Genomic DNA, 16421 nt, shown 5'->3' with positions numbered 1-16421 from the left:
CAAGGGTGTTAAGGGTGGATTTTCTCCCTGAAGGAAGACATAAATTTCTGAATTTTTAAACCCTTTGGAGTCTTTTTTTTATGTATTTAGTTTTGATCATAAGCAAAGAATCCTTCTTGAGATGGGTATACTTTAACCCATTAAAAAAGGAGCAACCCATAAATTAAACACATTTATGGCTGTTATGTGGAAAAAAAAAAAGAAAAAGAAAGTAATAGTAATGAGTATTCCACTGTAACAGTTATAACACAAATTATGTATCAGGCTTTTACAGCAAACCTGATGAAAGAGACAGGGCTAAAACTAGAGCCAGTTCTCCTTCCAGCTACTTCTTTCAGTGGATGTAATGTTTCTTATTGCAGTAGGAATTTCAGGTTAGAATTGCCACAAGAGTGACCCCCATGGTTACATTTTTTTATGTTTATTTCCAAGTTGTGCTTTGAAAAAGTTGCTAGCAAGATTCCTGAGACTTCTAGGATTCCTGAACTTTTTCAACAAAAATCTTTAAATTTGCCATTGCAGGTTTCACTTACAAAATGGTGTTTCCCCATGTCTGTGCAGCCCTGAGAAATGAAGTGTGACACTTCAGTTCCTTCATTACTTCTAGAGGTTCATATACATAATGACTGGTGCATATTCATGCATTCACAAGGAAGAGTAAAGAAGCAGTGATGTTATTTTGATACACCACATTTTCTCTTCTAAACTGTCACTGAGTCAACACCCTGACTTTGTACCCGGAGCACATCACTGAACTACAACTTCCAGTTTCTCAGTTAAGTAACACAGCACAACACAGTTTAGCTACTGGTAATTAGAAGAGACCTCTTGGAGCTGCCCAGGGGAAAGTTTATTAACCTCTGTTTTCTATACACATTGGAAATGGAGAAATTGCATTCTGACTACCAGATTCATCTGAAAATTATATTCCAACTAAAACTGGTATAAAATAAGAATGTGTCTATAATACAATAACTTTAGATTTAAAATTCTATAATAAGTACTGTTCATGTCTAAAAGAGACGTATAGTATCTACTGAGGAATAACACAAAATGACTTCTCAAAAGTAGAAGATACTATTGTTTGCTTCCTGCTGCAAGTCTTAAGCCTTGTCACTTTACAGTATTCAGCAGCATCAGGATGTCTACCAAGAAGCTTTTTCTGATTTGTAGAGTACACACAACTACTTCAATTGATTATGAATCTTAATATTTGATTTGTTGAAGGCCTGACTGAAAATCTTTCGGGCATTTCCAATGGCTTTACCTGGTTTTATAGAAGGCTTTAGAGAAGGCCTTTCTATAGCAGTGTAAGTAACTGCATTGTTACCTGACTTGTTTTTTAATGAAGAATAAAACTTATATCCTACATTTTTCAATAGATTATTCTAATTTTGAAATCTAAGTTCATCCTCACTTCTGTTCAACTGTGCAAGTATTAATTCCCAATTAACAAAAGCTCCAGTGAACCTGGACATGGTAAATCAGCAAAAGGGAATGAAAAGTAGGTAAGAATATATCAGGCTATCAGTGAATGGCTAGAAATATTAATAGCAGTAAGAAATGATAATTTAACTAGAACAAAAAAGTACTAAAACTTAGTAAACTTAAAACTGTCAATGGTATACAAAAATTGTTGAAATATTCCAAACAATATATAGTTTTTTAAAAAAAGCAGGATAATGTTTTCCAGCCTTAGTGCAAAATACATTTTCCTGCATAGGTATCTAGGAAGGATATAAAAATCAAATATATCACTAATAATGCACTATAATAGTCACATTGCAATGTCAAACCCTCAGAATTTAGTTTATCACATGGTAGAGATTTCCTCTGGAGTTTCATTGCTGCCTATCATCATCTTAAAGAGCATCAAACAGATCTGACAGCTGCTATTTTTAGCCACCTTGGTTAGTATGTTCTTTTTCTCTTAATTCTGTTGACATTTACTTGACTATTTATGGAGTAAGTTGCTCTCTGGTGCACAGAGGGATTCCAGGATCTACCCAGAAGATAGTTGGGCGTGAGCTATCATCAGTGCTCTGTTTTTGTGGTCCAGTTCTTGCTCCTAAGCCAAGGAGCATGCACATCTGACTCACTGACAGGCCAAGCCTGAAATCCTAAAGTGCAATGAAAATCTATATTGCTCTCATTGCTCTTTCTATTTTAATGCCCTAATATAACCTCATGAAGTTCAACAAGGCCAAGTGCAAGGTCATGCACCCAGTTAGTGTAATCCCAAAATTAATATAGATTGGGGTATAACGGGTTAAGAGTAGCCCTGCAGAGAAGGACTTGCGGATATTGGTAAACATGAGCTGGCAACGTGCACTTGCAGCCCAGAAAGCCAACCATATTCTGGACTGCATCAAAAGATGTATGGCCAGCAGGTTAAGGGAGGTGATTCTCCCCCTGTACTCTGGGACCCCACTTGGAATGATGCTTCCAGCTCTTGGGTCTGAAGTACAAGAAAGGTGTGGACCTGATAGAGTATGTCCAGAAGAGAGCCACAGCCCTGATCAGCAGGATGGAGCACCTCTCTTATGAGGGAATGCTTAGGGTTGGTATTGTTAAACCTGGAGAAGAGAAGGCTTCAGGAAGAACTTATTGTGACCTTCCAATATATAAAGTGGGCTTATAAGAAGAGCGAAGAGGGAGACCCCAAAAAGCAGTTGTGGAAAAAATTGGAAAATTTGTCAAATCTAATTTTAAAGGAGGATATTCAGCATAGAATTTTCAGCTTAAATGCTTAGTTGGGAAAAATCTTAGTAATGGCTGAAAACAGGGCCACAGAATAATAAACCATTGGACAGCCTTATCAGTTGTCTTCACACCCAGTTTCAGCTACCAGGTTGGTCTCAACTGTCCTAACCATTCCCCTGGTTTCCAGTATTACTGTCAGAGGAACTTCATGGGGACAAGCACTTTAAAGTCATGAGGCAGCTTAGGTCCAATTTTTCTGGCAGTACACAGATACGTACAATGAAACTTCAATCATGTTACTCATTCAGTGCATGCAGTTTAGCTGTTAAATTATTTTACACAGCTATGGAAATTTCCAAATGGGAACAAGCTAAGAGGACGAGTTGTTTCACGTTAACATTTCAGGAACATGATATGGACCCAGGTCTGTACTTGCTTACAGTGGTGTAATACAACTATCTCTAGTGGAAAAGTTATTCTGAAATTAAATCATTCAACATTTGTATTTAATTTTTGTATTTCACATCATAGATTCAGCTCTTTTTGTAGTAACTGCTTTATTTCTATTCAAACTGGTTATATTTGTCCACAACCTTTAAGAATGACAGTGGATTTCCAGTACTCTTCCTTCTGATTTAGGGATATGTTTAGCATCTATTTCTTAGCCATCCAGAGTGTTTTTTTAACTTCTGATACTTTTCTCATTATGCCCGTGTGTTTACTTCCCTAGTTCTACATTTTTCACCAGCCATTGCAATGTATTTGCCCATCCACTTGTCTTTGGAAAGACAACCTCCTAAACTGCAGGGAGTTGGCAACTCTACTTCTTGTGGACAGAGATCCTGAGATATGGCATGTATAAAACAGGTGGCAGGCAGCAGTATTGATTGCTCCTATATGTTTTTTCTATATACAAGTACTATGAGAAGCTTCCAAAAGTGATGAGGGAGTGCTAACAGCTGTCTCAGCTCTCAGCTCTTGAGAAACCCTCAGCTTCTTATATATATCCTCCTGCACAGTCAGCAGGAAAGGATAAGGTGCCAAACTTGGCAATGGACTTGTAGCAGGTTCTATATATTTGATGATGGGAAATATTTGCTCATACTGCTGTTCTAGATTCATGCTCTGGATTACATTTACCTGTAATGCTTAGTTTTTGAGATACTATTTCCAGTTCTCGAAACTAATCTGAGAAGAGCTCTATCTACTAATATAAGTAGAATCCCTGCAGAAAGAAGAAGAAGCTGTATTTGTTCCCTGAACAACTCCTTCCTTTCTTTTCACGCAAGTCTTTGCTGAAGCCTTTACTGGCATTCCTATAGCGTTGTGGGCAGGGTGAAAGCCAGATTAGCTGCACAGCTAAACTGGAATGAATCTGCGAGGACTGGGTCTTCTTGGGCATGTGTTAACGGACTGTGTGCAGAACATGTTGCAACTGTGTGGGCAAGCAGAGTGCAAAACAATGCTGATAATAAAGCTGCAGAACTTGAGGGCTTCAGTATTTCTCAGGCTGACTTTAACCAGATCCAGTGGGCTTCTGTAATTTCTTTTGCTTTCACTTGCTCCTGAGGGACAGCTTTCTTCAAAGGAAATAAAGGATAAGAGAGAGATAAGGCCTGTCTGAAAAGACCAGAGGGATCATACTGCTGAACTTGATGCCTGAAGGTAGGAAATTCAGTCAGGTAGCCTGCGTAGTAGAGAGAGGTCACAATTCTTATTTGAAAATAACAGAGACAGGTACAGCCAAAAGTATGTAGCAGTAGCATCTATTTATTTGAAAATTATCCCTATACCAGGAAAAGCTACCTGCTAATGAGAAGTTATAGACTCTTCACTGGTTTTTATGGTGATGTTTTGCTTTTTCTAATTCTCTTCCTGATATATTTTTCAAGCAAAGCAAATAATAATTATGAATTATAATCATGTGGTGCTATTCTAACCCAACAGCAAAATCAGCCAGGATGGTGTCAAAGCTGTAAGCAGTTTCTCATTTAGGAAAACAGAGTTTTCTGTGTTACTGCTATGGGAAAATGTTGTCATCTCTCAGCTGATGGCATACACTGTTCTAGATGTAATGATCTTCCTTGGTTATAATGGTGATGAACCACTATGCAATCACATGTCAGGTTTTGACTACACCTGTTTGCAAACTCAGGTAATTATGCTCCGTTGTCTAATTGCTTATTTTATGGATGTTTTGCTCACACATTTTAAGCAATGATATTTGATTGCAGATAAGTAATCATAGGGTTTTCTTCTTATTATCATACTTGAACATTTGATTTGTCTGATTACTGCAGGTGGAAACAATAGGTGATGCGTACTGTGTTGCAGCAGGGCTTCATAAGAAAAGCCTTAGTCACGCTAAAGCCATTGCCCTCATGGCACTGAAGATGATGGAGCTTTCAGAAGAGGTTCTTACTCCGGATGGGAGCCCTATTAAGGTAACAGCTTTTCTCTTTAATCTTAGGTAGTCAGAGGTACATAGACCTGATTAATTCTGTCATGTTCTGTCAGCTGAAATTTGTTTACTGATAGGAGAATTTAAAATTGTATCAATATATCACAGTCTTTTCTTATGGGCATATATTTCACTGGTGCCCATCAACAATCATGTAAGATATGCCTTACTTTAGTAAGCACAGTGGACCACACAGACTAGCTGTCACCTTGTCAAATGTGTTGAATGCCTGTTTGTGGCTGGAGGGTATTAAATGCACTCCCGATGCTCTGCCTCCAATTCAGTTTAGTAGGAGAAGACAATTCACATGATCCATGACTGTCTCATGCTACAAGCCAAAATACAGCATGCAATGCCAATAGGGAAATTCAGTTTGGAAGTCGCCTCCTGATCTGAACTTCAGTACTAGGGTAGGGGCACTCAGAGTTTTGTGGCTCTAAGGGACCACATGCCTCTTTTCTGAATACTTATTGACCTGTATAAAAGAACAAACAATGTGTAGACTGGGTTCTTTTTCTCAGTTGTAATGTGCTTCCTTCCCATGCTACTCCAGCTCCTTCTCCTAATCTGGTATAGGAGATAGCAGGAAGTGGAAAACAACATGTCCGTTTGTACCATTTTAAAGTTACACTGGTGTTTTGCTTTTCTTAATCTTATATCAACTTTGCAGCCTCTAGTATTTGAAATTGGTATTGTTTAGGTCGGAGGTGGAGATTCAGCATGGAAGAAGAACCATGGAGATACATATGTGCCTTTCTTTTTCAAGGGTTAGGTTACACATTGTTTTCATTAAGTGTACTCCTATTTGTGGTTAAATTGTTTTCCCCTTTTGTTTTCAAGGAAAATGTGGGTATTATGTAGAACAATTATTCAACACTGTCTAAAGCCTGTAACAAAAGCCATATGAGAATGGATGAGAAGGCTGGACAGATTTCCCATGGGATGATTTACACCATAGTTCAAATGCACTTTGTAAACTGATATTCCTCATGTCTGCTAAAAAAATGAGGATGGTGCTGATTTGTTTTCTTTTTTTTTTTTTCTTTTTCTCCAAATACTGAAAGACTGTTTTGAAGGTTTAAAACTTGACAGAAAGAAGGTAATTTTTTTAAATATGTGTTCAGGGATGTTGCTATGCTGCTCTTTGAGCAATCAAATTCCGCATTCAAACTCTTTCTATTAGTTAGGTCGTATCTTGAACTATATTCCTTGAACTCTTTATGTATGGTGAATTAAGAAATATTTAATCCAAATGAATTGTTCTGCCCAGAAGGGAAAATGTGGATGCAAGGCAACCAAGCTAGAAATTCCATGAAGTATAGTATGGAAGCACAATATTTGAATGCAAATATATTGAGTTCTGTGTGAAATATTTTTATTTTATACATCAGTGCTGCTGCTGATATATTTTTTTAATGTCAACATAAAATACTTGCTTGATTATTGAAAAATGTCCACATATTCAAAAGAATAGCTTACTGAAAAATGTCTGGGACTATGGATCTTGAAGAAACTTTTTTTAAAGCTTCATGTGGACACTCAGCAAGCACAGAATAAGCGTTAAAAGACAAATGTCTGAAGATACAGAGGGCATAGTATTTTCAAGCTGGTATGAATTTAATCCTATTAAAATAGATTTTCTAGATTGCTTGATGATTTCTCTGTTTCTTTTGGTGTCTATAGCTGATTAATACATTCAAGCTACACTGTCACATTCTGGGAGAGCTGTCTTCCAGATCTTCTCCATCTTTTCACTTCCTTTTGAGTGATTGCTGCAAATACAGGGAAATTTTGAAGGTGTATGCTTTAATCTGAGAGTCACAGTTTGTGACTGTTTTCATTACCACCTGTAACCTTTTCAGAAAATTTCTCCTGATTTCAGTGGCTGCATAAGAAACCCTATAAAAACAGACAATAAGGACAGTGCAAAGGAAAAATGCTTGCAGAGAATAAAATGCCAAAAAAAAAATATCAAAAAGTACTAATAAACTCCTTTCAAAATTCAGAAGAAAAAGGTTAGTTCATCATACTTAAGCTGAAAGTAGAGGTACTGAGAAGCTCCTCAGTGTGTGTTAGGTGTTCTGTCTTAAATTTTAGGTGCAGTAGATTTCAGGACAAGGGATGGTGATATCGTAGACTGTTGTTGTTACTTTTGTACCTAGACTGGTGAATTGTGTTTAAAAGTTTGTCTTTCACAGCAGCATCTTGATTTGATTTAAAATCTATTAAGTCTAGTATTCCTCTCTCATGTATGTCTGCCCAGTAAAACAATTGAAATAAGGACTTTTGGAGAAGTCTGCTTCAATTTGTCCTAGTTTAGGTGTCTACTCTAGGATGAGATGAATCACGCCCTAAAAATGTGTTTTCTCAGTTGTCTGTAAGGCAAGTTTATGGACTTAGCCTAAATGTGGATGTCTACAGCGTAAGCTTCTACACTTTGTCAGATGAGTCCTCCTACAAATGGCAAAGAATGCATAGCTTTTCTTAGTGGTTATGTCAATGATCATCACAGTTCAAAACATATGCATTATTTCTAAATTGAGGTGGCATGACTTTACCTCAGATCTCAGTGATCCCTATTTTTGCTAGCTGCCAGGTTTTCACTTAAAAAACCGTGAAGATGCCCATTGTGCTATAGATTCCCGTTAACAAATGTTCGGTGTGTATAAGAATGTCGCAAAGCTGTGTCAGTTCAGATTGGTGTTCAAGTGTTTGGGCAATGCTCTTAGATACATGATTTAACTTTTGGGTTGCCTTATATGAAGTCAGGAGTTTGACTTGGTTCTGTAAACTGCCTGAAGTTTAAGAAACCCCTGAGTATGTATAACAGTTACTATGGACTCAGCTCATAACCAATAGTAGGAAACTTACTGTCCAACACATTTTGCAATTAAAGCTTTCTATTAAAATATTTAAATTTTCATTAGCATTAGATGCAAAATACACAATGTAGACTATAAGACATTTATAAGTGGCCTGACTTCTAAATAGTCAATGAAATTGTACTATAATGTGGTTACTTTGGGCTGGTCCTGTTGATATGGATGACAAAACAAGCATGGTGTTTTGACTATATTTTGACCTTAATTCTTATCTGTGATTCATGTTAAACAAGCAGAAGTCGTATTTCCTGAGTCCTTGCTGAATGGGTTGAATATAGAATGCTGACACAGCTTTTGTTCTGTTGTACTGAAAGACCTACATCAGTATTGGAATATTTGAAAAGAAGTTGAAATCAGAGGGCAGTTTTCCTCATGCCCAAGATTTGGTATCTTTGACAGCATTCATGAGCTTCTGTGACTAAATTCCAGCTTTATTCTTCAGGATAGTCTAGTAGCTATTTTGAAAAGTAAGAAAATTACTTCAGTAAATTTGATGCAATTTTTCAAAACATAATTCCTGAAAATAAGGGACTTTCTGACATCAGGACTGAAAAAGTGGGTTCTGTTTTCTACTCATTCTCTCCCAGACTGGCTGATAAGCCCTGATTAAATACAAAGAAATGATTATCAGCCATTTTATGCAGTACATGACACCACAGTTATTTGAAGTTTGATTTCTGTTATTAGGCTGATAGCTACAGCACAGTGATTCTGTTTCTGATTGTGTTTTCTAGTATGAGGCAAACATGCTGAACTCTCCTTAGTGTTTGCAGGTGATATCTTTTCCAGAGGCGTATCTCTTGTTTAAGCTCTCTGAGGTCAGCACTGGAAACCACGAGGTCAGTTTTATTCCCTAGGTTTTCGAGGTGTGACTGATTCAGTGCATGTTTAAGAGACTCATTACTTAGGGGGAACGTTTTTTTAAACAATGTCATAATGAATCTGGGTTTTCCTGGTTGCAGACTTGAGCCCTAAGGAAACCTAACTGCAAATATGAAATTTAGTGTTTTGTGTTTGATGATTGTTCAATTAGATGTATCTGGCTTTATGATTATGGTTTATGGAATATATGTGTTTTCTAAATTGCTTCAGATTTAGGATAGTATTTAGGATATATTTTGTTCTCATCTCAGGACTAAATTCACCAGAATGCAGTTATTTACTTTTTGTAGTTATGGATGTGTTCATCCCTGTGATAGCAGTGTATGTCTTATTAAATGACACTTGGTGACTCAAAAAGCTCGGGAAAAAACTTAAATGAACAAACTAAAAAATACCGTATCACACAACCAGGAATTTAGGTTAAGATTTTCACCTATCAAGTGCATTTGCAGATGATCAAATTAAGGTTTTTATCTAGGTACAGAGTTTTTTTGAAAGCGTTCATTAACAATCACAAAAATACCTTGTTTGTACAACCATGTGCACCTGATGGAAAATCTGCTCCTTAGAGCCATGCTTCTGCAACCAGTAAAGAGTGATGGACCTCAGGATGGCAACAAGGTGTATGAAGCAGCTCTGGTTTATATCTAGGTGATACTCCTGAGTCAGAGCTCACGGTGTGCTGTTGAGGGCACCATGGTCTGCAGCTGACATGTACTCAGTCATTTGACACTTCCAGCAGAGCCAAAGGCAGTGGAAAAGCACAAGTACAATGGAGACCAAAACTACACTCCTTGTACTTGTGTGAATAGCCTGCAATTTGCAAGGTGCTGAAAAAATGTTGTTTTGCAGAAAGTGAGCTATGGTATATAGCAGCCTCCGCAAATTCTATCATCAGTCTGCTCTTTTCAAAAGAAATATTTGTAACAGATAATGGGCTGATCATTTTTCTGTGAGTGATGGAGAAATCTTCAGTTCTCTGTAGGAATGTTTTAAAACTCATTTCTATTTGAGGCAAAATCCTATTACTTTGGCATGAGCTAAGGCCTTAGTACAAAGGAAGGGCTTGTGACTCATCAGTGCAAATAGAATTGGATGTACATTTATATTTATTATGTACATTTATATATATAGCAGCCTTCCAGTATCTGAAGGGACCTACAGGGATGCTGAAGAGGGAGTCTTCACTGGGGACTGTAGCAATAGAACAAGGCATAATGGGTTCAAACTTAAACAGGGGAGATTTAAGTTAGATATAAGGAAGAAATTATTTACTGTGAGGGTGGTGAGATATTGTCACAGGTTGCCTGAGGAAGTTGTGAATGCTCCATCCCTGGCATTGTTCAAGGCCAGGTTGGGTGGGGTTTTGAGCAACCTGGTCCAGTGGAAGGTGTCCCTGCCCATGGCAGGGGGTTGGAACTGGATGAGCTTTAAGATGCCTTCCAACCCAAAGCATTCCAGGATTCTATGACTATATTTTCAGTGAAACACTCTTTAGTCCAGAGGCGCTCGTTTGGTAGAGGTTCTGTACAAATAATTGTACATACTGCCTTATGGATGTGGTTTGAAAATATTGGTTTATGATTACCTCCTACATTTAAGTGAGTGTTACTTGAATTTAGGATATGCTTCCAATTTTACTACATTTTTTTAGGTAAAGCGGTGGTACATTAATTTTAATAGCAAGAGATAACACTGTAAGAAGAATTCCCCAGAGCTTTCAACTAATTCAACTTTAGAGAAAAAGGTCAAAATGTAGATTGCATTTGATGTGCTAAAACCCTCAGGATATTGTTGCAAGCATCACTTTTTATCATGCTTCAAATCTTGTCTAATTAATGTGCAGTGTATATCAGAAAGAAACAGAAAGGCTTCTTTTTCAGTTTATTGTTAAAAGGGCTGTGCTGGCAGAACATACCTGGTTTTGACTAATGAGATTTCCCAAGAGGTTGTTCTTTAAGATTATCTGCTTACTTTTATAGTTCATGAAGGTGCCCTAATAGTTGTGAAGTGATACAGGGTTGGGAATACACAGGAGAGAAGTAAACAGTTTACATGAAGCTGCTGAAATTAACTACAGTTATGTAGGTTTGTTGGGTAAAGGCGATCCTGTCCAAAACATAATGATTGAGCCCTACCACAGTAATTCAAAGCATGTTTAAAATATGTTCCTCTGCATCAGAAAAATGTCCTGTGTCTTTTAAATGATTATGTTACAATGACATTAAAATTAGGCCTGTAAACACTGTAATCAAAAACTCAAGCAAATACATACCCTCACCTTTCTTTTTGCTCACCTAATAATGACTAAGTCATGAAATAATATAAACAGTAGTTCAGAGAATATCTAGGTGATATACATTCAGTTAATTTATTCTCAGCTGAGTTAGATGGGACCTTGTCAAGTCCTTGGCTGTATGCCTGCAAGGCATATAGTGTGGTCCTTGGCTCAATTATTTCTTTATTATCAACATAGAGTGCTTGATGCACTTGCAGCTTCTAACTTTCAAATATGCATTGCTAAACTTATTTCATTATTGGATTATAAGATGCACTCAAACAGTGTAGTCTGATATTAATGCTATCAACACAAGAGCCGGTCTTCATCTATCAGCTAGAGGAAGAACAGCATGGTAGAGGGACCACTTCCTGTGAGGGATTAACCTCATCTAATTTCAAACACTGGCAGTGTGAACAGCTACATCTAAAGCTGTTACTGTAGCTCCCTCTTTAAATCTAGAGCGTCAAGCTATTTTAGTCTGTATTCATCTGACATGCTCTCAGTGTCTACTTTATAATGCAATATTTGAATGAATATTTGCCAGATAAGTCCTACCTCAGGGGTGAACAGGCTAATAAGCTCTCAGATGGATGATCCTACTGGAAGGAGCTGAACTAAAATACAGGTTCAAATCTTTGTTCAGTTGCAGCCTTTTCATTTTTATTTTAGATGTGATCCAGACTTTCTATGCTTCAACTTCCCACATATAAGTGATAAATAATGTTTTACAAATAGAACCTTTTCTGTAGCATGTCTCAGCTGTGTGACTTTACAGCCATGCAGCTGAATTAGTTTCAGTTTGTGTTGTCTAGTTAAATAACTGCACTCTTGATGACTGCAACAATGAAAGCCCGACTTTAATAAACATCTAAACTCTGCTTGCCAAGTGGTAAATTTCAATAAGCATGGACTCTGCCTCATGAGTAAGGGTACAGAAGAGACAAAAGGGCTCTGTGGATTGTAATGGCTCATGTCCACAATGAGAGTGACACACTTCTGTAAGTAACATGAAAACAGCTGATGAATTTTAGTGCATGTAGCATCTTCTGCCAACTCATTAAGTATTTCCCTTTGCATTACAGTAATGTGGCACTTGGGACCAGAATACAAGTAGAATGAATGTGCCCAAATTTGCTTGAATATATGGGTTTTTTTAGTTTTGAAATGAAGGGGCCATTTCCAAACATACAGTGAGGAAGAATGGTTTAGTGAGTGTTGTCTCTGTAATCCTCATCAGTGTTTCTTGCCTTGCTTCTAATTCAGATTGCGGTGTGTTGGTTTTATAACAATTTAGTGGTCCTCACAAATGTACATCTTTATGTAAGCAGTAAAAGGTTGTCTGCTTTGTTTTAAATTGTGAAAGGCTGACTCCTGATGCAGTCCTGTGTGAAAAGCTGCTGCGTTACTGCAATGCTCCTTGCTCCACTTGTAGTCTCCTAGCAACTTTGCCTTGTACTTAATGTCTCCATCAGACTCTGGAATGTATATAATATTGTATTTCAGGCTGAATAACTTCAAATTAGAAATTTCCTGGTGTTAAAAGATGGCGAACAGTTCCACAAAACACAATAATAGAATTTTTACTAAAAATTGCCAACAAACCAGTGCAAGAGTTCTTAGTTTCATTGGCAACATTAGGGCAGCACAAGGTCTTCAGAGGGCATTCAAAGCATTCAGAGCTGCATGTCTCAGAAGGAAGTTTGGTACATTTTCTTGAAAGCACGCCTGGGAGGTGGTGAGCTAAAGTCAGCCTTGGTGATGGCTTCCTGGACGTGAGGAGAGTTCATACCTCAGTTCAGCCCAGTGCCTTTGAAAATGGATTTGTGTAAAGCATTCGACACTGTCGCACACGACATCCTTGTCTCTAAATTGGAGAGACATCAATTTGATGGATGGACCACTCGGTGGATAAATAACTGGCTGGATGGCCGCACACAAAGACTTGTGGTCAAAGGCTCAATGTCCAGCTGGAGACCAGTAACGAGTGGTGTCCCTCAGGGATTGGTGTTGGGACCGGTCTTGTTTAACATCTTCGTCGCTGATATGGACAGTGGGATTGAGTGCGCCCTCAGCAAGTTTGCTGATAACACCAAGCTGTGTGGTTTGGTTGATACACTGGAGGGAAGGAATGCCATCCAGAGGGACCTTGACACGCTTGTGAGGTGGGCTGATGCCAACCTCATGAAGTTTAACCATGTCAAGTGCAAGGTCCTACACCTGGGTCGGAGCAATCCCAGACACAGCTACAGGCTGGCCAGAGAAGAGATTCAGAGCAGCCCTGCGGAGAAGGACGTGGGGGTGTTGGTTGATGAGAAAATGAACATGAGCCAGCTTCAGTGTGCGCTTGCAGCCCAGAAAGCCAACCGTATCCAGGGCTGCATCAAAAGGAGTGTGACCAGCAGGTCGAAGGAGGTGATCCTGCCCCTTTATTCTGCTCTCGTGAGACCTCACTTGGAGTATTGTGTGCAGTTCTGGTGTCCTCAACATAAAAAGGACATGGAACTGTTGGAACAAGTCCAGAGGAGGGCCACGAGAATGATCAGGGGACTGGAGCACCTCATGTATGAAGATAGGCTGAGAAAGTTGGGGCTGTTGAGCCTGGAGAAGAGGAGGCTGTGTGGAGACCTCATAGCAGCCTTCCAGTATCTGAAGGGGGCCTATAGGGATCCTGGGGATGGACTCTTCATTAGGGACTGTAGTGATAGGACAAGGGGTAACGGGTTAAAACTTACACAGGGGAAGTTTAGATTGGGTATAAGGAGAAAATTCTTTCCTGTTAGGGTGGTAAGGCACTGGAATAGGTTGCCCAAGGAGGTTGTGAATGCTCCCTGGCAGTGTTCAAGGCCAGGTTGGACAAGGCCTTGTGTGATATGTTTTAGTGTGATGTGTCCCTGCCCATGGCAGGGGGGTTGGAACTTGATGATCTTAAGTTCCTTTCCAACCCTAACTATTCTATGATTCTATAAAATGCAAAATGAGAGGAGCTGATCTGTATTGCAAGGCATTTGGAAAACTGCAGGGTTTTTTAGGCTACCCTAAGTGAAAATTCACTTTCTTCAGCCCTCCAGTCATTTTACTCAAGTGCTTCCTTTTGTGTGATTTCAAAAATTAGCAATTGCTTTAAAAAGACAAAACCACACCCATGATTCTCAACTTCTGTTCTTTTGAAAGAACTTTTTCTTATCCAGTTATATGTTACACCCACTGTATGACAGTGTTGCTGTGTTTGTGCTAAAATAACAAGGGTAAGTGGGGTTTAATATGACCAGTGGGTGCACAACCACAGCTTTGTGTAAGAGGCTGGTCTGAAAATTTAGATTGATATTTATTCTGAAAACAGGGAGGTTTCCCAAAGGATTGGTTGCTCTTTCAGGTAACGTGCATTTCTTGGTTTAGTCAGGTATAGTCTGCAGTAGATGATAAAGGTAGATTTTCACAGTTAACAGCTACAACATAACAGCCTGTTGTGCACACTATTGCAGGGTAGGGGCATGATATCAAGACTGGCTGCCCACTGTAAGCCCCAACTTGAATTAATTAGAAGACTATGAAGATATTTTTCTAACTGCTGGCAGGAAGAGACCTGAAAGACAAGCAGAGAACTAATTAATAATCTGAGGACCACTGAGAAGTAGTTTTGTATTTGGAGCTGGCCATTCTCCTCTCATGCTGTGCTTTCTCTGACATAATTGTCCTGCAAGTAAGAAGCACAAGCACCTTTCTATCTGTACTTGTCTCTACGGCAAAGATAAAGCATGTTTGTAGAAACCAGGGTAGTTACCCAGGGCATCCTGTGGACTTTTCTACTGTTTATAGTTCATAGTAACTATTACAGGATCACAACTCTTAGTGACTCTGTAATTCAGTCATATGGCCTGTTCCCTAAGGCAGACATAACCTGTCTATGATGATAGCACCTAGCTTGTAACTTTGTACTAATGCCTTCCAGTAAGCACATACTTTATTTTCCTTCTTCAGGTGATATATATACATGCACAGGGAAAAGTTGCAAGGGTTTTAAGATCTTGATTTCCTACATGGGACTTGTGGCCACAGGATGTGCAGCTGGATTGTGGGGTTAGGTTTAAGGTCATGGTGTGACATGTCTCCCTAGTCTGATTCTCACGATTCAGCAGTTGTTCCAGACACAAATGCCTCCAAGTAATACTCCAGATGTCTGACTAGTAGTAGAGCTGATTGGGAATTTTCCATGGAAAGTGCTTTATGGCTGTGAACACTGAATGTTCAAACCCAAAAACTTCCATAGAAATGTCTTGCCACATTGTCATCAAGCAAATTTACCAGATTTTGGTAAATTTCTGATCAAAGAAAAACCTGCACCAGAATAGTTAATATATTAGTTGCTAGGGCAGCCACCTAGGAAAAAAACCAAACCAAAAACCTTGAGTAAAAGTGTTGAAGCTGTGTCCTTTATGAAAGCCAAAACAAAACAAAGGCAAAACAAACCCCCCCAAAAACCCAACAAAACAAACCAAGAAAACAAAACAAACCCACCAAACCCTTCATTCTTAATTATCTAGGATGGAAGATATTCTCTGATACTGTTTTGCCTCAGGGCTTATGTTGGGGCACTTTGTGCAGCTGCCAAAACTTCACATTCTGGTTCTGACTGTTCCAGTCACCGGAGAGCTTCCATGCTGAAGCTGAAATTTTCTGTTGTTGTTGTTAAACTTGACTCTGCATTCAGACAAAAAGAAAGCAGTAATAACAAGAGCAATGGCAATGCAGCTCACCTGGTGAATAAATAATTAAGCCTGTGGTGTACACAGTAGTTCCAGGAGGTTGACGTTGTTACCTCTTTTACAAAGGGAACAATGGACAAAAATCCTTAGAAAGTGAGGATTGCCATGTGTATAATGATGTTATGTATTTATATAAAAAGGACATAAAGCCATATATTTTAAAGTTATCCATGAACGTTTAAAGAATTAGGCTAGGGAACCCAAGGTAGCTGAGTGACGAACATTTCTCCTAAGTGTTTTCTTCTTCCCTCAATGTGCCTTCCTGTCATATGAAAATTAGAAGTCAGGTTTCTTCTGTCAACTACAAGACTATTTTTTCATATCTCCTGAGATAGGGAAGAGATGGAAAATATTAACCAAAAAATCAATAAAAATAGTGATATGAGATAATACACTAAACAAGGACTCACAGAAGTTAAGCAGTAATACACTGATAAACAAGAACAGAT

At 38.6% G+C, this 16421-nt stretch overlaps 1 protein-coding gene across 1 annotated transcript in view; it reads left to right on the top strand.

The window, feature by feature from the left end:
• Nucleotides 1–16421, top strand: part of GUCY1A2 (guanylate cyclase 1 soluble subunit alpha 2) — a 143397-nt gene that overhangs the window by 93918 nt on the left and 33058 nt on the right. The window contains exon 6 of the mRNA XM_061374456.1: nt 5004–5147. Coding sequence (XP_061230440.1) covers nt 5004–5147 — 144 coding nt within the window. The remainder of the gene's footprint in view (nt 1–5003; nt 5148–16421) is intronic.

This window comes from Neopsephotus bourkii, unplaced genomic scaffold (assembly GCF_033783945.1).
Source record: "Neopsephotus bourkii isolate Nb327-2 ecotype Australia unplaced genomic scaffold, CSIRO-AGI_Nbou_v1 NB_1638, whole genome shotgun sequence".
NCBI lineage: Eukaryota > Metazoa > Chordata > Aves > Psittaciformes > Psittacidae > Neopsephotus > Neopsephotus bourkii.
The sequence above is the reverse complement of the archived record's forward strand: the minus strand, read 5'-3'. Positions and strand labels throughout refer to the sequence as shown.